The 25,632-nt window shown below is 33.6% G+C and overlaps 1 protein-coding gene across 6 annotated transcripts in view; it reads right to left on the bottom strand.

The window, feature by feature from the left end:
• Window positions 1-25,632, bottom strand: part of UBR3 (ubiquitin protein ligase E3 component n-recognin 3) — a 185,234-nt gene that overhangs the window by 109,899 nt on the left and 49,703 nt on the right. For all 6 annotated transcript variants that reach the window (XM_031451614.2, XM_031451613.2, XM_031451615.2 and 3 more), the window contains exons 9-18: window positions 20,910-21,089; window positions 20,185-20,318; window positions 13,550-13,636; window positions 4,600-4,665; window positions 4,413-4,502; window positions 3,069-3,197; window positions 2,371-2,423; window positions 2,135-2,268; window positions 1,700-1,785; window positions 244-385 (exon numbers count right to left, since the gene is read on the bottom strand). In XM_031451614.2, coding sequence (XP_031307474.1) covers window positions 244-385; window positions 1,700-1,785; window positions 2,135-2,268; window positions 2,371-2,423; window positions 3,069-3,197; window positions 4,413-4,502; window positions 4,600-4,665; window positions 13,550-13,636; window positions 20,185-20,318; window positions 20,910-21,089 — 1,101 coding nt within the window. The remainder of the gene's footprint in view (window positions 1-243; window positions 386-1,699; window positions 1,786-2,134; window positions 2,269-2,370; window positions 2,424-3,068; window positions 3,198-4,412; window positions 4,503-4,599; window positions 4,666-13,549; window positions 13,637-20,184; window positions 20,319-20,909; window positions 21,090-25,632) is intronic.

Below are 25,632 nucleotides of genomic sequence, written 5' to 3'. Positions count from 1 at the left end.
ATATAAAGTTTCTTTTATAATTTAGAGTCATCTAAGAAGTCTTATTGTAACATAAACCATGGATATATAAATAAATGGAAGCAATATCTCTGTATACCATAAAAGACAAACATACACCTACAAGAAAGTTCAAGAGAAAACCAAAGCTGAATAAATTAAACGCAAAACGTTTTGTTTCAGTATACACAACAAACCCTCAGAAAACTAGTATTTGAAAGAATATATTCATGTGTATAAACATACCTTTAGGCGTATACATGCCTTGTTGCATAGAACCTCCAGGTTCAAAAACAGGAGCCTTAAAATCAGCTACAGCTGATAAAACTGATTCAAAGCTATAACTGCCTGGAATAATGCCACTTTTGGGATTTGGATTTTCTGGAATATGATGTATGTGTCAAGAAAAAAAATTAATAACTAAGAGCCAGCTTTATAATCTTACTAAGGTATTCTAGTTTCTAACTGCCTTTGCTAAAATACATAGAGCAATTGGCTGTAATATATAAAGTTAGCCACAAGAGGGCTATATAATACAACAATTCAATAAATTTTTATTATCTGTGAATTTTTAAAAGTTTTAACCTAGAAGCCTAATAAATGACATGCTGAAATAGTTCTGAAGTATATTTCCCCCAAAACAAATTAATATAATTTCAGGAAGTGAAAAAAATTTTAATCTCCATTTTCACCATTTTGCAAAAAATGTTATACTTTCCCTTAGAAAATCAAAGTATGCTAAAAATCAGCCAAGATTTTTGTGAGCAAGGATTATTTTTCCAAAAACACAAGATGTCATCCTCAAAAGAAAAAAGAGAAAGATACTAAGCAAATTTTTTAAAAAGAAAACTACAAAGACTCTTTCCTACTGTTTTCACATAAAGCCATATAATTCTTTTTAAATTCAAAGTTACAGAGAATGCTTTTGCTCTGTTACAGCACTGATACAGGATATGTTGGTTGAATGAAATCATCAAATAGTATCAAACTGATGCTACTTAAGAAAACCTTCAAGGTTATGAAATAGGGATTCTAATAGCTTTTTCATAAATTTTAGCCAATTATTTCAAACATATTCATAATACAAAAAGTAAATTTATTCAAAAATTTACAAAATAAACTTAATCACAAAATAACACGATGATCAGTGTCTAAAATTTTATTAACAATAACTTAAAAAATAAAGTGTCCATTGTATGCTCAGTCATATACAGAGAACTGTAAGTTTTTTAAGTTTGTAGATAATAGTCTTTGCCCTTAAAAACTTCTTAGTTTAAGACTGAACTCTAAGAAAAAAATACTCAGAATGTTTAAAATCCCAATAACAATAATTATAAAATATACCTCTAAATTTTACCCATGAATTCCAGCCTGGCTATACAGAAAAAGCAGACCTAGCTACCTTTTACCAAGTGTCTAGCTCCCTTTCACTAATTCTGATCCTGGGGTGTCCAGAGCCATCAGTCCTGACAGGTAACCAAGGTTTAACAAGAGTACCCTGAGAGGCGACAATTAGAGGCAAAAACATTGGCTACTGGTCTTGAACACCAAATTGAAGAAACAATTGGGAGTTCTTCTTCTATATTATTTTTCAACTTCAAAAAAAGGTTTTAATCAAAAAAGTGATATATCTTTAATCCATAAATATTACTTATTATTCAGATCCTGCAACTAACAGAAAACTAAACTTTTAAAAGGATATGAGGTCCAGCAATGAACTATGTGTCCTGTCATTCATACACAGCTGGGCTACCATCTCTGCCCTGAGAATCTCATCATCAGACATTCCTAAAATTAAAAACAATTAATAAATCTGATTATCTATAAATTACAGAGAAACAACTTACCACACAATTCATTAGCTGTTTTACCAAAAGTGAGAGGCTTCAAAAATTAAAGAACAAAGAATGTAATGCCCCAAATATAACTGCAGTTTAACTACCCTGCCATTTGCAGTTCCCTTAAATAAAGTTTTTTAAAGGTTACAGTAAAAGGAGTATCAATGGTAAAACATATCATATCAAGAGTTTGAAACACAACCTTTCCTTTTTTCCATAAGCCAGTTACTACCATGGGGAAAGGGGAGGAAAGGGAGGTTAATAGTTAATACCCACGTATTTGCATTAGTGCTTTTTACCTAAATGTAAACGAAGACTCAAAAGAATCACAAGAAATGTAAGAGCGCCTTCTAACATGGATCTCTCATGCTCTGCATCAAGTACTGTGTTTTGATGTTGTGAAGCCATTGTCAACAAATCCACTACCTTAAATCTATTAAAAAAATATTTGAGACAGATTTTTTAAAGTTAAAACAAAATTAACTTAAATTCCAAATAATTCCTAATACCTGTCATCATATAAAATTATGCTTACCTTTCAAAGACAGATGAAATAAAATAATCTGGATCAAGTCTAGATGCACAAACCTTTCAAAGACAAAAAAATAAATAAATAAATCCACAAACTTATTTCTCAATATTCAGTTTTACTTCTTGTATTAATTATGTTTTTTTATTTTCTGTATCATATGATCTTTTGACATCTAAGGGGTCTTACAGACCAGGGGAGAAATTACCCCTATTAGGGCTAGCTAATACCTAAAGAAAGTAAACAGCTTACTTGGGAGCAATTCTCTCATATGCCAGTTACTCGTGCCCTTAATTTAATTCATATATCAAGCCAATATTCCAACCCTGCCACTGCCTAGGGCAAGGGACCAGATAGCTGCAGGCAGCTTTTATGCCCCAAAACCCACCAAGATTATTCAAACTAGCCAGTCCTAAACTGTTTCCCCTGCCCTGCTTTGCCTGTACTATGGAGACTCCAAAAAAGGTTCTGGTCTAAGATTTCCCCTCCCTCCTCCTTCTGTCTCTTGACCAAAACCTAATGCTTCCCCTCTGGTCCTGTGTGGCATGGCATGCCCTCTTCCTTCGGGAGATGTAAATAATAAAATTCTTCTTAAATAGCTTTGATCTGTCTGTCATCATTTAGTCACCTCTATAAATTAAAATCCCACAGGTACAAATGAGACATTTCAAAAGTACAGTATCTGTATAACCAAGCTGGCTTACCTGTAACAGGTAAATGTCAGGATCAATCATGGAATTACAGAAATGAGACTGGACATAGGTCATGGCTTGTCCTTTGATTTGCAGACCATTTCTTACCCACATATTGCTGTGGATTTCAGCAAGACTTGCCTAGTAAAATTAAAATTAAGTAAATTGGACAAAGAAGTCATCTAAAGTCAACTTTTATAAAATCATGTTATAATAAACAATTATTCCAAAATATTTTATAACTTAATCATAGTATGAGCCTTATATTCTGTCCAATGTTAAGATATTCAATTCAAATATATACATTTAAAATTTTAACTGATTTAAAATTATTCAAGATCAATGAATATAAACTATACCTTTAATTCATATAACTCAACCTTCAATCTAAACCAGTCATTTCCAAAAATTTGGCAAGTAAGAGAAGGTCAGATTATAATAAATTTTTTTAATATACTAATATTTAATTCATGTATTTATATTCTATATCAACTAAAACTAAGTACAGTCATAACTTCATCTCTTATTTGTTCCTAACTCCCAGAGTTAACATTCAATAATGATTAACAAATCTAAAATTGCCAGGAAAAACAAACTGAAGTGCAAATCCCTCTAATGTATATAAAAGGTGGCCCACAAAATCAATTTAGAAATGAAAGAAACCACAATGCATTTGTAGGCTGATTCTTCTCTTTTCTCTCTTCTCACTTTACAGATGGGGAAACTAAAGAATCACTCCAACCAACACGGATAGTAAAACAGTGATAGCACTAAGGCTAGAACTGTTGGGTCTCCTGACTCCCAAAATACTACTGTAGTATGTTAAAACTCCCCTATAAGTAAATATACTGAAAGGAATTCTTGAGGAAATTACAATTATTTTTTTTAAATTGAAGGGTAGTTGATTTACAATGTTGTGGTAGTTTCTGGTGTACAGCACAGTGACTCAGTCATACATGTATATATATATATATATATATATACACATATTCTTTTTTCATATTCTTTTTCATTGTAGGTTATTACAAGATACCGAATTTAGTTCCCTGGGCTATACCATAGGATCTTGCTGTTTATCTATTTTATATACAGTAGTCTGTACTTGCTAATCCCAAACTCCTAATTTATCCTTCTCCCCCACCCCTTTCTGGGGAAATTATAATTAAATGTAAATCTCATAAAATTTAAAAAAAAAACTAAATATAATCTAGTAAAAATACAAAAATTAAGTTTTTTTAAAATTTCAAACATTTTGGCTATAATAACAATGATAAAGGCATACAAATAAAATAAAGGAAGAATCCCTTAACTAAGGAGTTTGTCAATTCAAAATCTTTTAAGAGCCTGAATACATACTTGAATTTGGAGTGGGTGAATCATTAGTTTCATTAACATTTCCTGATCTGGTAAAACAGAATCCAAATCTAGTTCTTGACATTTCACAGCCTAAAAATTATGATTAAAAAAAGTTACCAATTCAATACGTATTTTCCAATATTCAAAAAACAAGCAAACAAACAGAGTTGTTTAATGACACTCTTACCTTACTCAAAAACATAGCATAATAACGATGTAGTGGCAGATGAAAAGTGACTTGGTTAGGTGCTGGCTGGAATAAACAAACAGAATCCACAAGTCAAAGAATACTTTGCTGAGTTCAAAAAAGGTTTTAAAATGCTAAAACCACAATTTCATCTTGACTTATTCCTAATACTTTTTTAATGAAAGTAAAGTTTTAGAAGTTATAGCTTAAAAATCCACTGTTGATAAAATTATCCCATTTTAAACACACAAATGCAACCTCCTTGAAGGCAGAAATTGTATACTCTTCAACTTTGAATCCTCTGAAGCATCTAGCACAGAACAAGGGATGGAACAGATTTCCCTTTACAGTAGGCTGTCTGCATGCATACCAAACATGATGACAGTAACAAGAACAATAGTCACAACTAACATTCACTGAGCACTTACTATATGCCAGTAACCATGCTAATAAGTACTTTATTCAGATTTAACTGAATCCTACAAGAACCCTATGAGGCAGGAACTCAGTATTTCCATTTTATAAATAAGGAAATTCAAGCTTAAAAAACTTAAGTAACTTCCTAAAGTTAACAAGTAGTAAACTGAGGAGTGAACGTGGAGTATGGACTTCACAGTTATATTCAGAATGATAAGAGGCTCTAACCATAGCCATAAACTGAGGTGCAGCTAAAGGACTTGCCTAGTTGGGTGAGATGCTCCCCATATCAGTGCTGAAAGCACAATCGCCAAAAGCAAGCTTAGTACAGTATATATCAAGGACCTTTGGCATCCTTGTGAATACTATAAAAACTGTATTTTAAATCTGTGACTCCCATGGGTCATGCTATCATTATAGGACAAAAGTATACTACAGTTGTCCTTTGTAAACAAATAAGAAAAATTGAAAAGTATGATTTGTTTTCAATACTTCTATAAGTTTCTAGTAAAGTTTTCTTCTGTTAAAAAATGTTATCCAAGACATTCAGATACTTATGCTAATGTAATATCAGTACAGAGTCATAAAAATTTGCAATGTCACCATTCCTGAGTTTTTTCCAAAACCATCATGAGAATAAGATCCTCCTCAACATGTGAATAAACATCTATAGAATATTGCTAATAAATAAAAGCTTGTCTTCCATAAAAAGGAATTTCTGATACATGCTGCAATATGGATGGATCTTCAAGACATTATGCTAAGTGAAATAAGCTAGTCACAAAAACACATATACTGTATGAGTCCACTTATATGAGGTACTTAGAGCAGTCAAAATCAGAGACACAAAGCATAATGAAAGTTGTCAGGGGCTGCGAGGAAGGGAAAATCGGGAGCGTTTTAGGTACAGAGTTTCAGTTTTCCAAAACAAAAAGTTCTGGAGGTTGGTTACACAATGTGAACATACTTCACGCTACTGAATTTTATACTTTAAAAAGGTTAATAAGATGGTAAATTTTATTCTTTGTGCATTTTACCATTATCAAAAATAAAAAGCACAGGGAAATATACACAAAATGTTATGATAACTCACAGAGAAAAAAATGTGACAATGAGTGTGTATATGTCCATGAATGACTGAAAAATTGTGCTGAACACTGGAATTTGACACAACATTGTAAAATGATTATAAATCAATAAAAAATGTTAAAAAAATAAAAAACAAGTTTGCTCTCCATTGCTATAATCATTTTAGTAACATATTCTATACTAACTAGCTAAATCAGAATCTCCCTCAATTTCCTTTAAAGGCAGGCATTAAGAACAGTGGTTAAGAGCAGATTCTTAAAAGCTAGATTTGCATGAGTTCAAATTCTGACTCTGCCACCTATAGCTGTAAAAATGTGAGCAAGTTTACTTAATTTTCTGTACCTAAGTTGCCTGAACTGTAAAGGGGATAATAAGCAGCTGAACGGCTGTGAGGATCAAAGTAAGACAACAAAGTACCCAACACACATTGCTATTAATTACTAAGCCATGGACCCTACCTTGTCTTTTAAGGCTTTAGCATACGCCAAATGCACATTCTTCTGCAGTGCTTCATTCCGTAATCCTTCCTTGTCCAATGTCACAAGTTAGCCACTTGATAAACTCCTCCTCCACTCCTTCCATCTCTACTGAGGTAGTCCTCAGATCCCATTCTCAGCTAATGTTCTCATTCTAGGTGATTTTATTCAGTTCACAGCTTCAACTGCCAACTAAACCAAGATGACTCCCAAATCTCAGCAGAAATCTCACTCTTGAACTCCAAATCCTACATTCAAGTGTCTACTGAACATCAACACTTAATATCCCAGAGGGACTGCAATACAGAGTGTCCAAACCAAAACTCAGCATCTTTGCCCTAAAAACTCAATCTTCCTCAATGTTTCTTCCTCAAATTCCCAGTAATACAAATCCGAAATGTAGAATCCTTCCTTCTCTCAAAGGAAGATGAAATTTTATCTGATGAGGCATCGAAGTGTGCTTGGCTTCCTAAGTACCTTTTAACTCTACTTCCTCTCTTTCCACACTGCCCCTAACTAACCTTAGCTCAGGCCCTCAACATTTAGTACCTAGATATCAGTGCTAGCCTCTGCTTCTGTTCTTACCATCTGTAAGACACCTTTTGTAGTATCTTTCTAGCTTACAACCCTCCCCATCTTCTCAGAATATCCCTTCCTGCCCCACATCCCAAAGACACACACACGGGGATTGGAGGCTGACAATCAAGTTTATGGTAGCCACATCTGACTGGAATCACAACCCATCCTGGGAAATAAGGTCCTCTGTCACTTGAAAATTGAACTGGGGTTCACAGATATATGTGGAGAGTCTTGGAGTATGGCTGGAATTGCAACATTAAGCAACTGCAGGAAGGTAGCATTTAACCACATAGGCAAAGCAGCACAGAAAAGCAATCTACAGAGAGGGAAGAAAAAATTAGGCAGAAAGACAGGGCAAAGCAAAGGCAAGAGACAGGAGTCCCTACTCAGCTTTCCACTCAGTTTCTTAAGTCCAGCTGCCATAAGATCCCTGAGAGACCTCTCTGTACTCTTAAAAAATTATCCCTCCTTCAAATTAGGCTGCCTCAAAAATGTTTTTTCCCTTGCATTCAAAAGAACCTTAATTAATACATCTATTTAAACCTTGATATATTGCCAGGAGGTGGTCTTACCAAAACGTTGATTTAATCTTGTGCTTCACTCATAATCTTTTAATGGCTTCCTATAATTTTAACCTCTATACTCTTTCAACTTTTGAGAAGACAGGGCTTACCTCTCCAGCCTCACCTTCTGTTATATCAACTCATGCACCACAAGTTGTATCCCTAACCTACACTTCTGTGCCTTTGCATATACTATTCCATCTGCCTCAAATGCTATACATTCCTGCTCCTACTGGATTAATATACCTTTAAGACACTGCTCAATGACATTTGTACTAGAAAGCTTTTCCCGAGTCCCTTGAGGTAAATCAGATGCTCCACTCTATTTTCCCCATAGCACCATGATCACAACTTTACAGAAGCCCTGTGATCAAAAGTAACCATTTACTTGTCTTCCATGTCCTTAAATTAGAAACTGTTTCATCACTGTATTCCCAGTGTTTATGACATAGTAAACATTCAAAAAACATCTGCTGGATGATCGCATGTTCTAATTCTCTTATTAGAGATGACTCTAATCAAACTACTCTGCCACATACTCATAAATCTTGCCCTATATGATATTTAGTAATTGAGGATTCTTTTTTTTTTCCTGTTTTAAAATTTACATTCTTTTTAATTGAAGTATACTCAGTTTACAATGTCGTGTCAATTTCTGGAGTACAGCATTATGTTTCAGTCATGCATATACATACATATACTCATTTTCATATTCTTCTTCATTGTAGGTTATTACAAGATATTGAATATAGTTCCCTGTGCTATTTTATGTATAGCAGTTAGTATCTGCAAATCTCAAACTCCCGATTTATCCCTTCCCACACCCTTCCCCTGTTGGTAACCATAAGTTTGTTCTCTATGTCTGTGAGTCTGTTTCTGTTTTACAAATAAGTTCATTTGTGTCTTCTTTTTTTTTTAAGATTCATATATAAGTGATATCATATGGTATTTTTCCTTCTCTTTCTGGCTTACTTCACTGGGAATGATGATCTCCAGGTCCATCCATGTTGCTGCAAATGGCATTACTTTATTCTTTCTTTTTTATTTGGATGAATAATATTCCACTGTATATATGTACCACATCTTCTTTATTCATTTATCTGTCAACAGACATTTAGGTTGTTTCCATGTCCTGACCACTGTAAATAGTGCTGCTGTGAACATTGGTATGCATGTGTCTTCCTGAATTATAGTTTTCCCTGGGTATATGCCCAAGAGTAGGACTGCTGGATCATATGGTAAGTCTATTTTTAGTTTTTTAAGTAACCTCTATACTATCCTTCATAGTGGCTGCACCAATTTACATTCTCATCAACAGTGTAGGAGGGTTCCTTTTTCTCCACACTGCCTCCAGCAATTATTTGTAGACTTTTTAATGATGGCCATTCTAACTGGTGTGAGGTTTTGTAGTTTTAATTTGTTTCTCTCTAATAATTAGCAATGTTGAGCATCTTTTCATATGCTTGTTGGTTGCTGAGATGTTTTCGTTGGAGAAATGTCTGTCTAAGTCTTCGGCACACTTTCTGATTGGGTTGCTTGTTTTTTTGATATTAAACAGTATGAGCTGTTTGTATATCTTGGAAATTAGTCCCTTGTTGGTTGCTTCATTTGCAAATATTTTCTCCCATTCTGTAGGTTTTCTTTACATTTTGTTGATGGGTTTCCTTAGCTGTGCAAAAGCTTTTAAGTTTAATTAGGTCCCATCTGTTTATTTTTGCTTTTGTTTCCACTATAAGACACAGATCCAAAAAAATATTACTGCAATTTATGTCCAAGAGTGTTCTACCTATGTTTTCCTCTAAGGGTTTTATAGTATCCAATCTTACACTTAGGTCTTCAATACATTTTGAGTTTATTTTTGTATATGGTGTTAGAGAATGTTCTAATTTCAGTCTTTTACAGGTAGCTGTCCAGTTTTCCCAGCACCACTTGTTGAAAAGACTGTCTTTTTTCTATTGTGTATTCTTGCCTCCTTTGTGATAGATTAACCGACCATAAGTGCATGGGTTTATTTCTGAATTTTCTATCGTATTCCATTGAGTTATGTGTCTGTTTTTGTGCCAGTACCATACTGTTTTGATTACTGTAGCTTTGTAGTATAGTCTGAAGCCAGGGAGCGTGACTCCCCCAGCTCCATTCGTCTTTCTCAAGATTGTTTTGGCTATTCAGGGTCTTTCGTGTTTCCATACAAATTTTAACATTTTTTGTTCCAGCTCTATGAAAAATGTCATTGGAAATGTGATAGGGATTGCACTGAGTCTGTTTATTGCCATGGGTAGTATGGCAATTTCAACAATATTGATTCTTCCAATCCAAGAACACAATATATCTTTCCATCTGTTTGTGTCATCTTCAGTTTCTTTCATGTGTCTTACAGCTTTTGGAGTACAGGTCCTTTGCCTCCTTAAGTAGGTTTATTCCTAGGTATTTTATTCTTTTTGATGTGATGGTAAACGGGACTGTTTCCTTAATTTCTTTTCTTTCTTTTTTTTTTTTTTTTTTTTTGCTATTTCATTGTTAATGTACAGAAATGCAACTGATTTCTCTATGTTAATTTTGTATCCTGCAACTTTATCGAATTTATTGATGAGCTCTAGTAGTTTTCTGATAGTATCTTTAGGATTTTCTATGTATCTTGTCATGTACAAACAGTGACAGTTTCACTTGTTCTTTTCTAATTTAGATTCCTTTTATTTCTTTTTCTTCTCTGATTGCTGTGGCTTGGGCTGCCAAAACTGCTGAATAAAAGCAGCAAAAGTGGGCATCCTTGTCTTGTTTCTGATCTTAGAGGAAATGCTTTCAGCTTTTCACCATTAAGTATGATGTTAGCTCTGGGTCTGTCATATATGGCCTTTGTTGTGTTGAGGTATGCTCTGTCTATGGCCACTTTCTGGAGAGTTCTATCATAAATGGATGCTGAATTTTATCAAAAGCTTTTTCTGTATCTACTAAGATGATCGTATGGTTTTTATCCTTCAATTTGCTAATGTGGTGTATCATATTGTTTGATATGCAGATATTGAAAAATCCTTGCACCCTGGGCTAAATCCCACTTGATCATGGTGTTCTGATCCTTTAAATGCATTGCTGGAATTGATCTGCTAGTATTTTGTTGAGGATTTTTGCATCTATATTCATAAGTGATATTGGCCTGTAATTTTCTTTTTTTGTGACATCTCTGGTTTTAATATCAGGGTGATGGTGGCCTCACAGAATGAGTTCAGAAGTGTTCCTCCCTCTGAAATTTTTTGGAATAGTTTCAGAAGTATAGGTGTTAACTCTTCTCTAAATATTTGGTAGAATTTGCCTGTGAAGCCATCTGGTCCTGGACTTTTGTTTGTTGGTAGTTCTGAAATACTGATTCAATTTCAGTACTGGTCATTAGTCTATTCATATTGTCTATTTCTTCCTGATTTAGTCTTGGAAAATTGTACCTTTTTAAGAAACTGTCCATTCTTCTAGGTTGTCCTTTCTGTTGGCATACAGTTGCTCACAGTAGCCTTTTATGATCCCTTGTATTGCTGTGGTGTCAGTTGTCACTTCTTTTTCATTTCTGATTTCATTAATTTGGGCCCTCTCCCTTTTTTTCTTGATGAGTCTGACTAAAGGTTTATCAATTTTGTTAATTTTTTCAAAGAACCAGCTTTTAGTTTCATTGATTCTATTATGTTTTTAGTCTCTATTTCATTTATTTCTGCTCTGATCTTTATGATTTCTTTCCTTTTACTAACTTTGGGTGTTGTTTGTTCTTCTTTCTCTAACTGCTTTAGGTGTTGTTTGTTCTTCTTTCTCTACCTGCTTTAGGTGTTACGGTTAGGTTGTTTATCTGAGATTTTTCTTGTTCCTGAGATAAGTCTGTATCACTATCAACATCCCTCTTAGAACTGTTTTTGCTGTGTCCCAGAGATTTTGGATTGGGATGAGGAGGGTGTCCACATGTAGGGGAGGGTAAGAGACAGAATGCAGGGAGAAGAGGGCATCCATGCGGGGGAAAGGGAGGTAAATAAGATGAGAAACTGGTTCTATTTAAAAGGATTGGTCAAAATAAGTAAATATTTTAAGGATAATGGAAGCCATTTTCTCACTGTTGGAGAAAACCAGAGTAAGTCCTGTGGTGTCATACTGGAATTTAAAGTATCAGTTTAAACCCATAGCTTTCAATATATATAATATATAGAGAAATACAGATCCAATATGTGCATGTACCTACATACATGCATATACTCTGGACCTCTGTTCAGAGAAGGCCTAGGAGCATTAACACCCCAAGAACAGTGAGCACACCAAGCAATCAGATCTTGCTTTCTCAATACTGTTCTATACTAAAAGTAACCAGAGATTCCTAAAGAAATGACTGATTCCAAGAATGGAATAGGGAAATTATAAAGTGAGCCTGAAACATCTTGTTGGGCCACTAAGAACAGAAGTGCTCAAAGAATAATGAGACAAATCAAAAGAACATAGAAAACCTGCTTGAAGGGTCTCACTGGCCACATCTGAAAGAATTTTACCAACAAATAATACTAGTATTGGATTATAACCCACTTAATAAAATAGAAACTATGAATCTCTACAGATAAGAACTAATGAATGAACTGAAAATTAGATGAGAAAACAGATATATTTACATTGCTTCAAAATATTAATTACAGTGAGAAAGGGTAACTTTATGGTGAAGAAGTCTGGCTAGTACCATCCTAATCAAACAAACAAAGAGAAAAATCATCAGCAATAGGATAAACAAAGATCATAAACCACCATAAAGTATGCAACAAAAAGACTGCAACATCACTTTTGTAATATTCCTGCAAAAGATGCATAATCTGAATCTAATCATAAGAAAACTCAAATTGAGAGATGTTCCACAAAAATAACTGAGCTGTATTCTTCAAAATGTAATTGCCCTGAAAGGCAAAGAAAGAATAAGAAATCATTCCAGAAAATTAGAGACATGAAAACTAAATGTAACATATGACTCTGAATAGAATCCTTTTGCTATAAAGGGCAATCATTGGACAAATTGTAAAATGTGAATGAGTTCTGAAGATTATATAGCAATAATATATTAATGTTAATTTTCTAATTTTTATGTTGTATCTGTTTATGTAAGATAATGTCCTGGTTTATAGGAAATACAATTTAGGTGTAATGGGCATCAAGTCAACAAGTTAATTCTCAAATAATTAAAGAAAAAGTTCTTTGTACTCTACTTCCAACTTTTCAATAAGTTTCTGTTGTGTCTAAATTTTTTTAAAAAAAGGAAAAGAAATAAATGAAAGCTCCTCTCCCCTCCAAAAAAGACACTAGGAGTTGTATCTGCCCAGAGTTCAGAAATCAGATGAGGAGTTAGCTGTCTGAAACATGCTCTTCCTTCCGCACATGGTAAATTTTGACTCTACTTCGTAAGAGGAATAAAAGGGGATTCTGATAGGAAACTTGCTGACTAATTAAAAGCAAGTCCTTATTTAATTCATACACAGCATGTTCTGTGCCAATTCTTCTCAGTTCATTATCATAAAGGTTGCTCATTATCAGAGCAACCTTTATCCATGCCGGTAGAACAGTGACCAATTAATAAAGTTGTCATACCCTGTCCATTAATCTCCTCTATCCTATTCAAATTTTCATTGTTACTTTTACCTCTTGAATGAAACTAGTTTTCACTCCTGAGCAATATACATTTAAATAACAGGAAAAAAAAAGTATGTATTTCTTTAGGAAATTCTTTCCCTTATCCCATGAAAAGACATTCATTATTTTCAGTGTTAAATAGGATCTAACACTTTTTTTCTTAAATGCTTTTACATATATCAAAAATATACATACCTCATCTACGAAGTTAATAGCATCAAACCAATCTTGAAGAGCTTCAAGGCAGTATCTAACAACGTTTCGGGTGTATTCTTGAGTTTCCTAAAATAATTAAGTTATGTAAATTTCACAGTATAAAAATATGTACAACTTCAAAGTATATGCAATATATAAAAATAAGTTCAGTGCATTGTATATGTAATGGTAAAATATATTTTCAAAATAACCACATTTGCCATTTAAGAAATCATCCTTTCACAATCTAATAGTAACAACCAGTGAGTTATGAAAATTAAAGACACAATATGTCACCTTGTATATAATACATTCCTGAAAATGAATCAAAGGTGAAATAAATTTATATGATATAAACTGGGTTCTATTTCAAGAAATTCTAAATATATAAGTTCCCTACTGTTGTTAATGGGTAGAGTTTCTTTGGGATGATGAAAAAGTTCTGGAAATGGATAGTAGTGATAGTTGCACAACATTGAGAATGTATTTAATGTCATTGTATTGCACAACTAAAAATGGTTAAAGTGGGACATTTTATGTTATGTACATTTTGCCACAGTAAAACAGAGGGCTGAGCAGATCAGTACTATTAGTAGCCTATAAATATTTTAACTTGCAACAGAATTTAAAAGAAGAATGAGTATGTGCCATTTAACGTAAGGGTATTGTAAAAGAAAATTGTAATATTTTATGGATAAACTAATCAGTACAATAGGCAAGTATTGAATTAAAGGAATAAAAATCATGACAGCCTCTCTTTAAAAAAAAATAAGCAAAGGATTTGAATAGCTATTCCTCCAAAGAAGATCTACAAATGACTAATAAGCATATGAAATGATGCTCAACAGTAACAGTCATTACGAAGTTGCTATTCAAAGTCACAGTGAGATACCACTTCACACCTACTAGGATGGCTGTAACTTTTAAAATGTAAAATAAAAAGTGTTGGCAAGGATGTAGAGAAACTGAAACTCTCATACATTGCTGATGGAAATATAAAATGGTGCAGCCACTTTGAAGTTAAACATAGAGCTACCATATGACCAAGAAATTCTTCTCTTATATACCCAAGAGAATTGAAAACATACATTCACACAAAAACTTGTAAGCAAACATTCAGAGTATCATTATCCATACTAGCCAAAAAATGAAGTCAACCCATGAATGGACAAATAAGTGTGGCACATCTACACAGTGGAATACTATTCAGCCATAAAAAGTACTGAAGTATAGATACATATTACAACATAGTCAAACCATGAAAATATTATGCTAAATGAAAGAAGCCAGAAACAAAAGGCCACATATATTATTTCATTTACATGAAATGTCCAGATTAGGTAAATTTATAAAGACAGAAGGGAGGTTAGTGGTTTCCAGGGGATGAGAGGAGATTGAAATTGAGAGGTATGAGTTTTCTTTGAGGGGTAATAAATGTTCTGGAATTAGTGGGATGGCTTTGTGAATACACTATCAACTACTGAATTGTATAGTTTAAACTAATTAAAATGGTGAATTTTATGTTTTGTTAATTTTATCTCAACTTTAAAAAGTTTTTTTAAAGATATTTTGGGGCATCAATGCAGAATAAAAGCACAGGTGCCATCAAAATCAAATAGGTTGAACTCATTAGCTACATATATAACTTATTCTGGACCTTTAAAAAAAAGCTCTAAGACTCACATTTATATCCAATCCTCATAGCATCTTTTATAAAGTAGATAGTATCAACTCTTTCCTTCAGAGACTGATTTCTCCTTCACCCAGCTCAATTTCCATGTCCTGTTAATTCTTCCTCAACATTATCATGGAGGTTCACTTCCATTTCCTCTTATTTCTGATACTATTCAGACCAAATATCGCTTATCTAGAGTCCCTGTCAACAGTCTCATCCTGTTTAAATCTATCCTTTATGAGATTTATCTTTTTAAAAACATTACTTTACAAATTCTGTTCCCTATATCTTACTGAAAAAAAAGGAATGGCACTTAAAAGTAACCTTAAATAATGTATCATAACAAACTAAACTGGCAGATAATTCATGGATAAATAAACATTTAAAACCAAATGTTCTACTATTTAGTCAAAAGTCTGAGTAAAGGGATACCATTGTATCCTCTTTGAACAAGTGTAAACTGATAAACCCTTCTGTAGAACAATTTGGAAAGTAGGTATCAAGAGTATTCAAAAAGGTGACTAGCTAATTCCATTTCTCAAGACAGCAATTTAATAATCATGTTCAGATCATCTCTCTCCCACCTCCCCATCACCATCACACCCATCCCCAAAAATTCAGTATGCATGCTGACTACTTACTAGTTTTATGACCTTGAGTGAACTACTTAAATTTTATGAGTCTCCGTTTCTCCATATGTTAAAATGGGCATACTACTACCTACCTCCTAGAACTGCTATCAAGAAGCAAATGAAATAATGTACATAAAACATTCTGTGTCACAGTCTAGCACTTCATCTCACAAGAACTAGCTAAGTGTTCCAAAGGGTCATAGCCAGAATCAACTTCTGTCAAGTTCCAGTAACCTAAAGTTGCCACTAGATGGAGATTTTACAGTGTGCCTATTATGTTCAGAAAGCAAAAATTAGTTAAGATTCTAGAATACGGCATCCCTTTACCCAAGCTACCTGTTATTAATCTAGTATTATTTGTTTAACTACCTTTTAACATTTTCAAGAACCAAATAACATACAGGGCAATCATACAAAGAAAGTATGCTATCAGGTGAAGTTTCCTTTTTTAAATTGCTCATCCTTTAGTTTTATATTTTATAATTAAAGAGCACAAACATAAAGAAATAGCTTTTTTTTCCACTTAAAATAATAGTCCTTCTTCCAGTTTAAATTTCTAAAACCTGACAACACTGCTGCTAAAAAGCTCTAGACATTCTTGCTTAAGAGATAATTGTAGCAGAGTGGTAAAGAGCACTGGTTCTGAAATCAGATGGATTTATTTTCAAACTCAGCTTCCACTTGCAGCTGTGCAAACTTCGGCAAGTTATTTAACCTCTGAAAGAAAGGGATACTACTATCTACTATATAAGAGATGCTGTGAGGATTAGATAAGAACATAATGTAAGGAATATGGTGTAAAGAACAATGTCTGGCATAGTGCAGGCTCTCACCAGAACATCTTATCTAGGAACTAGATGCTCCTTTAGGCTGAGAAACTACTCTCTCAGATACTACCAGAACAATATGAACTTGTTTTCTCTCTGTCTTCACTTCTTAGATTAAGGGAACTATAACACATTGTAATCCTGACCTTCAAAACTGAAAAATAAACTACTTTCTGGAAACAATGATTTCTCATTATCACAGAGATAAACATAGTTCCAGCCTTGAAATTCAAATTCATCCTGAACACAGTTGTCAGAATAATCCTCCTAAAATACTGTTCTTTCCATATCAACACCATATCAATCCTCCTTCCTAAATTGCCATCTTCTGTTGGCTTATATGATGCTGCATTCTTCTGGTCTTTCTCTTCTCCCTCTCTGATGTCTAAATGTTAGTTTTTTCTTCAAGGCCCATTTCTCTTCTCTCCCTACTTGATCCCATCCCATCCCCTGGAGATAAATATCATTTATATTCCCAAGCGTCTAAAATTTACAACCCTAGTCTAGACTTCTCTTTTGAGCATGAAATTCATACATCCAACTCTTATATTCACTCACTAATTTCCACTTGGATGTTTCACAGGCATCTCAAACTTAATGTATCTGAAACTAACTTTGATCTCTCTAAACCTGCTTTTATATCTTTCTCACTTCTGTAAAATTACCACGATTCTATAAAATAGTTACCCAAAAGTCTCTTTCACTCATCAATAACATACAATCCATCACCACGCTTACTGATTCTACCTTCAAAATATATCTTTAATACCCAAAATATACCTTTAATACATCTTGAATTTCAAACCTGAATTTCCTAGACTATTATCATAGCACCTTAATTTGTCTATTTGTTTCTAGTCTTGATGCTCCCCAAGCTCCATTCAATCCCATCTTCCTAGCAAACAAAATGACCTTTTAAATATAAATCTGATCACATTAAACCCCTACTTAATATTCACTGGATTCTCCTTAAAATAAAATCCAAAGCTCCTTAACATGATCTATAAGAACCTACATTAATAATCCAACCCCTGCTTAACTCTCCAATTGCATCTTGTTCCACTCTGTGGCAGCAGCATAAACTCCTTAAAAGGACAAATCACTTTCCTACTGTAGGTAGGCTATTCCATATATCTCCCCTACTACCACCACTAACCTCCTTTTTAATTCTTCACACAGCTGGCTCCTTCCTGCTCCTTCTTCAGAAAGGCCTTCCCTGATCCACAAATCTAATCATTCCCCACACTCATTACTCATAACAATCTGATATTTTCCTGTAGAATGCTTACAAAAGTTTACAAAATAAATCTATGTGCTTACTCACTTCATGTCTATCTCCCCTATTAGACTGCTCCATGAGAGCAATAACTGTTATCTATTTGGTTCAACACCCAAAACCCAAGCATCTAGATAGTGTCTGGCATAGAACAGCATTCAACAGAACTTTTTTGAATGAAAGAGCAAATGAGCCTTATATTATATAACAGACAGTTTTTTGACAAATGCTACAATGGAAATTAAATGAGGTACTATAAAAACAGAGACTGGAATCATAAATCTGAAAGAACTTAAAATGAGTAGATTAAATATCAGCTGAGTTTTATGAGTACAATTTTTGAAGAGCTAATACTAATGGTTCATCACTCCAGTTAGAATCACTGCCAAGGTCCGACTGCACATCAAACAAATCAAAATCTCTGACAGTAAGACTTAAGCACATGTATTTTTCAAGCTTCCCAGATGACTCTCATGTAAGAGAAGCCTGGACTAAGCACAGAGAATGAAAGCATATGTCAAAAAAGGAACTAACTTGAACAAAAGCACTGGAACCACAAAAGGAACTGCATGTTGAGGAATGGTAATCAATCCAATGAAGCCACTGAGATAGGTAAATTACAAGAGACAAATTTAAGGCAAACTGTGGAAGGTCTTAAATGCCTCTATAGGATATATGGACATTATCCTGTAGACAGATGAGAACTTGAATGATTTTAAGCAAAGAAGAGATACGTACAGACCTTACAATTAACTTAAGTATTAGGCCAGTTTAGAATAGGGAGAATCTAGAGGCAAGAAAATCAGTTAAGAAACCTTAACAACCCAGATTTTTTAAAAGATAAATTAAGACAGAGGAAAGAAGTAGTAGAGAGACATTTCTGGAATGGAAGAGAGAATTCGTAGTATCTGATTATAGCTTGAACACAACTGGTACAGCAAGGGGTAAAGGTTTCTATATTGGATAACTGCATCATTTAAAACACTAGGAAGGGGAGGGTATAGCCCAAGTGGTAGAACACATGCTTAGCATGCAGGAGGTCCTGGGTTCAATCCCCAGTACCTGCATTTAAAAAATAAAACAAAACTAATAATAAATAAATAAAGAGACCTAATGACCATCCCCCCCAAAAATAAAATAAAAGACACTATACATAAAATGACATAAAGCACACAGTATGGACAAATGTTTTTAAAAAGTTAGTTAGGAACCTGAGAAAATCCATGTACTTTAAGGAGATCTAAGTGAATAACCAGAGTTGTTCGAAATTTGATACTACTTAGACTATAACAAAGTTGTGAGTCATCTACATTTAGAAAAAGCTGAAGTCGTTAGAGAACATACAAATCCGCTTAGAGGAGCACATACATTTAAGAGTATGTGTAAGAGAGCCTCATAACAACCTGTGAGGAAGAGCAGGCTTTGCTGTCCCATTTCCATTTTGTTTCCTTTAGTTTTTAAAAAGATAAGGAAAAAAACTGAGAAGTTCAAATATTTTTAAATGAGTTGACCAAGTCACCTAAGCAGAAAGAGGCAGAGCCAAGACCACTATAAAATCTTATCCACCATGCTTACTGCTGGTATAGGCTACCAGGCTGGACTTCATGGAATCCATATAGCAAAATCTTAGTCAAGTCCTTAGTTTAATAGGGTCAGGAGTTTTCATTTTTCTAGACTGTCCAAGGATTCTGGAGACCCACAAACCAATACTTTAAAATGCAATAGTGAAATAAATATTTGTATAGAAAAACATAGATGCATACAATTATAAGCAAGTATTTCTTAACTACGAGAATTTATATTATTGCCGTGCTACTCTTAGATTCTTTTTACAAACAACTGGAAGTTTTATGGCATATATACTGATTTTGTGCTTGGAATCTTAACTTTATTGAGGACTATCCTCACTCCCTGAAGGCAAGAAGCATTAGGCAACTAACTGATAATGGGTAAAATAAAACAATAAAGATGAATGTGGAGACTCACACAGCTCCAAAGACTATTAATAATAAGGGAAGGGTGGAAAAATCTAATAATGTAAATAAATTCTAACCTGCCTAAGAATAATAATTACTGGCTCAGGTCAACTTTCACAAAGTGAATTCAGAATTAAACACTGCACATTATTACACACAATTAAACAAATCAATGTTTTCACAAATCTTTTTCTTAAATAATTATTTTAAAGGTAAATACAGAAATTTATAAAAATATTTTCAACATACCCTAACTTTACAATGTGATAAGAGCCCCCACATTGGCTGTGCACAGGCCTCAAGTTCAGCAGCAAAGGCAGCATAGTAGGTCTGAGATTCAAATTCCACATGCTCATTTAGTTCTCGCTTGTTTAAGTTCATACCTTGCAAAAATTAAAACAGATATAAACTTTGCCAAATGGAAGCGAATACCTGTACTGAAAATCAAATAAAATACTGCCTAGTACCAAACACATTTTAATGCACACAACTGGCATAAATGATATAATATACATAGAAATTAATAGATTATTAAAAATAAAATAATCGTCTTTTTCGAATTCTTTACAAACTAGATTTTCTTAGAAACACTTAATGAATTGTCTCTTTCTTATAAAACATAATTGAATATATTAAATTAAAAAGTCAAAAGTATTTTAATTGATGCTAGCTGAAATTTTTATGAAAGTGTTATGACTCTTTCTTAGAGAACAGATTAGAAATTTCTGGATTAATGCTTTAAAATACTTTTAAAAATTACACTCCTGTTTCCTGTGTAATATTTTGACATTTTTCATAACTGATACGTTTTTATGATCTTTTATTAAAATTCTTAAAAATACCAATTAATTAAAATGAGACATTTCACATGTAACTGACTGATGTGCAATTATCCTGTAGTGTTTGATAGTTTAACATTAGGCATTTTGTAAACTAAAAAAAAAAAAAAAAATTTTTTAAATTGAAATTCATACCTTGAAAGAAAGATACAAAGTTCATCCATGTCACTAACAAACCATGGTCCTCCAAAAATCTCTTAGCCACACTTTGATGAGAAAGGATATTAATAAAATCACTGACAAGAGGCCAATAAGTGTTATTCTTCAGTAATGCTTCTCCACAATTCACTACCACATGTAAACTATTTTCTTCATCTAGAACAGACATACACACCCAAAAAAAATTAGTTTAAAAAAAAGTTTTACCAGTTATATAGATTATACATTTTAGAATAAGAGACACCAAAATTCAAACCCCAGCCTGCCATTTAAGGTCTATATGGTTTTAGGTATATTACATAGCTCTGAATCAATCTCCTCATCTGTAAATTGGGAAAGACACATAACTTAAGGGAATTACATGAAATTTTAATGTAACACTTAGTTTATCATTATAATAATTTACCACATGTCTAACATATTTCATAACATTTAGCTATGTATTTATAAAACATTTTCTTGACTTTCATGACAATGCAATATTTTCTGTTCCAATCAATAAAATGTTTTTACCCCTAGATTAATCTCATTCCATCTTTTCAATCATATCTGTATGACTTAAACAACATATATTTAATTGCTTTCTTCTATTCAAAGAACAGGTCGAAAACAATTTTTTAGCAACTATAGTATTTCAAAAATGAAAGAACAAAAACACACATAAACTTCTTTAGCCTTAAAAAAGTTCTCAAAGTTTAAGTACACTGTTGGAAGGAGGGGACAGGGAAAATTAGGCTTGCACAAAATCTTTACTATCAGAAGTTATAGTATATATGCATTAGCTCTCTTGACCTATTTCAGCTTAACTGACTCACTGGACAAACAAGCCCTCCATTCCCACTGTAAAACACACTAATATCCATAGTATACAGAACGCTCAAAGCTAGTAGCCTATTCCTTAGTACATAAGAGTCTGTTTATGTTTCTGTTTGCACTTATTGTTCTTTTTATTATAATTATAAAATTTAAATTAAAAGTATCTAAACTTATAAAATATGAATGCACAAATAGAGGTACTGCAAAAACTGGATCAAAAGCTTTTGAGAGACAATATAAGTGCGTAAGAAAATCTTAAGAGGAGAAAAATCATTAAAAGTACAGAAGGATTTTACACTCAGATTGTGTCACAAAAATCTTTTATGTTCTTATTCTACTTTAAAGAAACTGAAACTGGAAATCACAGATGGTACTTTACAGATGTAGCATATATAAGAAGCACGAGTGAGAACCCCAGTAAAGAAAACCATACCTTGAAAAATGCTTTGCCCAAAATTAAAAGATTGGAGAATAAACATGCATTCCTGTGTTTTAAGTTAAAATGCACTGTTTAAGATACCTATGTATCGTTTTTTAATAATTTCTCACTTTAACCAACTTTTTCAAGTAACCACCTCGTTGTTAAACTCATGAGCAAAGAGGGCTTCTACTGCACTTATTTTCCATAAATTAAATTTAGGTTTCAGTCCATCAAATTACTTTACCTAACTCTTAAATTTAACAATATATAAGAACAGGACCCACAAAGTTAAGCATGCTTGCTTTCAGTGCTTCGCAATAGGATGAGAGAAGGTGTAACTGAATGAGGGAGTGGTGGTGAGGGACCTTTTACAAATTACCCACACCTGAGATTCAGAAAAGCCCTTTCAGACAACTACGGCCATTCCAAGTTGGTGAACCACTGCTATTGATGAGACAGTACTTAGGTATGCTGGGATATTTAAAAACTTTTTAAACATTTAGAAGCACTGTTCTATTTAATTGAAATCAGAGGATGAATAAGCAGAATATAATTAATCAAAATCACTATTTTCCTGACACTGCTTTAAAAACTACTGTTCTTGTGAAAAACATCTTGGAATCTTTAAAGAAATAAAATGATTAGAATTAGAACTTCTATTTTTAACCAACTGGTACTTTTCCAACTATAGACAGAGAGCAGTGATTCAGTGTTAAATGATATTCACTCATCAATATTTATCGAGCTCCTACTGAGGGTCAGGTATTGTAGTAAGCTCTAAGAATAAAGTGGTAAAAAAAAAAATCAAGATTTACACAGTCCCTCTCTCCACTGAGATTAATATCTAAGAAGACAAAGTATGGTAAGGGCTGTAACAGAAAAAGTACAGGAAGTTATAAGAACAAATAAAGCTGGGCTACAATCTAGGAAGAGAGTTTCCTGAGGAAGTGATGTTGTACTGAGATGTAGAATGAAGCAGGAATTAGGACTAGCCAAATAAACTACATATAGGGGAGGAAGTGGTATTCTAGGTGGAGTCACTGGGACAAAGAATACAGAGGATAGGTGACACAAATGAGTCTAGAGGGCCTTATAAATCAGCTTCTGGAGTTTGCAATTCATGTGAAGAGAATGGCAAGCCCCAGAGGGGGTTTTAAGAGAGAGGACATGACTACATGTGGAGTATGGGGAATGACTAAAGGAGGGTGGTGATGACTAGTACTAGATAGGCCTAGAGATGGCAATGGCTTGAATTATGGTGCTGGCATGAAGATGCAGAGATGAAGAGAACTGGCTATTCTAAGATGTTTAGAAAGATTTAAATGACAGACTTGGTCGTGTTCACTATGTCTACAAGGAGTAAGAAGTCAAAAATGACCTCCAGGTTTTTAGATTGGGCAGCTCTGTAGATGGCTAGGGTGGTACCAAAACACCCACTTGAGCACTAATACATTCATACATTTACACACACACGCACACATGCAATAACAGAAAAGAAGCAAAAGAATCAGTTTTTGGTGTGGACATTTGTGTGTCTGAAGTGCTTATAGACAGCCAAAGGATATAGTTCAATAAACAATTTGATACACAAGACAGAAGATCAGGCATTACCAGCAACTACAGACATTCCTATAGTTATGCAACACACAGTTTTCATTTTAGAGAGACAGTTTCTTAAGACAAATTCTAAAATTTCAGGGATATAAAAAGTTATGCGTTACATTTGGAATCACAAGTAGTATGGTGCAGAAATGAGTACAACAAAATAAAAGTGTAAGGAAGGGATTATGTACAATCAGAGGCTTTTTCCTTTTAATCTTCAGCTGTTGCCATGGCCGTGTGAATTCCTACTGTATTAGCTACTACGTTTACTAACAGTATAGACAAAATTTTCAAATATTATCTAATGACAATGTATACAAAGGTTAGATAAAGGGTACTGAAAAAATAAAAAGAAAGCATAGAGCTCCTGTGTAATATCTGTGGCTAGTTCAATATATTTAAAGCTCATTCCAATACTCTTCATGTAAAAACAGGGAAAGCATATGGTGCTTTCAGAAAACCAGTAAACATGTATCATGAAATGTTATACTACTTTTGAAAGAGGAGGGAAAAAAACATAGCAGCTAAAGATAGTGTTAGACTTGGCTTAGAAATAATGTAATTTACTACTAGAAAAAATGTATTTGTATTTCAAGGTTTCAGCAATGCTACTTACAGCTATTTAGCTTCTGGAAAATTCAGTTTGTATAAGAACTCCCAGGACAAACTAATACTGCATTAGAAGGAAGTATATGTAGAAAGCAATTAAGTCCATGTAATATGATTTAAGAAAGTATGGGAAAAGTGAGAAACACAGAGACACCACGACCAAGTGCCAAGAAACACCAATACTGACGGAACAGTAGAAAACTATCTCAGGCCACAAAATGAATAGAGAATCAACAGTGTGAAATGCTAATGAAAGTAAAGCAAGATAAGGTCCAAAGTGTTGCCACTGGCTTTCTTATCATGTACTCACAGAAAGGGTTCCCATATAATTTATCATGTAAACTGGGATACTCTTGAGAGTAAAAAAGACTGTTTTAAAAACTATGTCAAAATAACAAGCATAACTTGGAGCTGTCCTGAAAAAGGACATGTGGCCGCTGGAGTCATGGCAATTTTGGAGACAGAAATAGAATGATGGAAGCTGATGCTAGATTGAAGTGGGTTAATGAGTGACTGGAAGATAAAACAAATATAAAACTCTCTCAGGAAAGCTGGCTATAGAAGAAAATGGGAGGCAGACTCATATACATCTTCTTCCCAAACATTATTCCTTGAAATGCAAACCATATATAACAAGCACAGCTAAACCACTTGGTCAAGAAAATAGACTCCAGACTCTTTTCAAAAGAGTAAATGCTTCTAATTCTTTTTAAGTTTTCCAGTTTATAAATTAAAAATACAACTTTTGTGAAAAATCCTTTTCTAATTATGTAATTCTATGTATAAGAACATCATTGATACAATTGAATGGTGAAGAATACTATTTCAAAAAAGAAAAAAGAAAGAGCAATATGTGTAGCTAAATCTCTAAAAAAGAAAAGGTCATCCTACACAAAGACAGAAAAACTATAACACAAAGCAGCTTTTAAATTTTCCTTTAAAAAAGTAAAGAGGTATATCATTTAACATAACTAATGTATTATTCTCCCACGATACCTACAATGGGAAGGCAGAGTTACACAGTGGGCAAGAATATGGATTTTGCGGACACCCAGCCTTACCACTTACAGCTATAAAACCATATAGATCATTGACGTCTCAACTCCTTAGCCACTGCCTCATCTATAAAATGGAAAAAACAGTATCTACTCCAAAGAATTACTGGGATGGTTAAATTAGATAATACATATAAAGTACTACCAAAAAAAAGCATGGTATATATATTGAGTGCTCAAAAGATGTAGCTATCAT

This window comes from Camelus dromedarius, chromosome 4 (genome assembly GCF_036321535.1).
Source record: "Camelus dromedarius isolate mCamDro1 chromosome 4, mCamDro1.pat, whole genome shotgun sequence".
Classification (NCBI taxonomy): domain Eukaryota; kingdom Metazoa; phylum Chordata; class Mammalia; order Artiodactyla; family Camelidae; genus Camelus; species Camelus dromedarius.
This window is presented reverse-complemented; position numbering and strand designations above follow the sequence as displayed.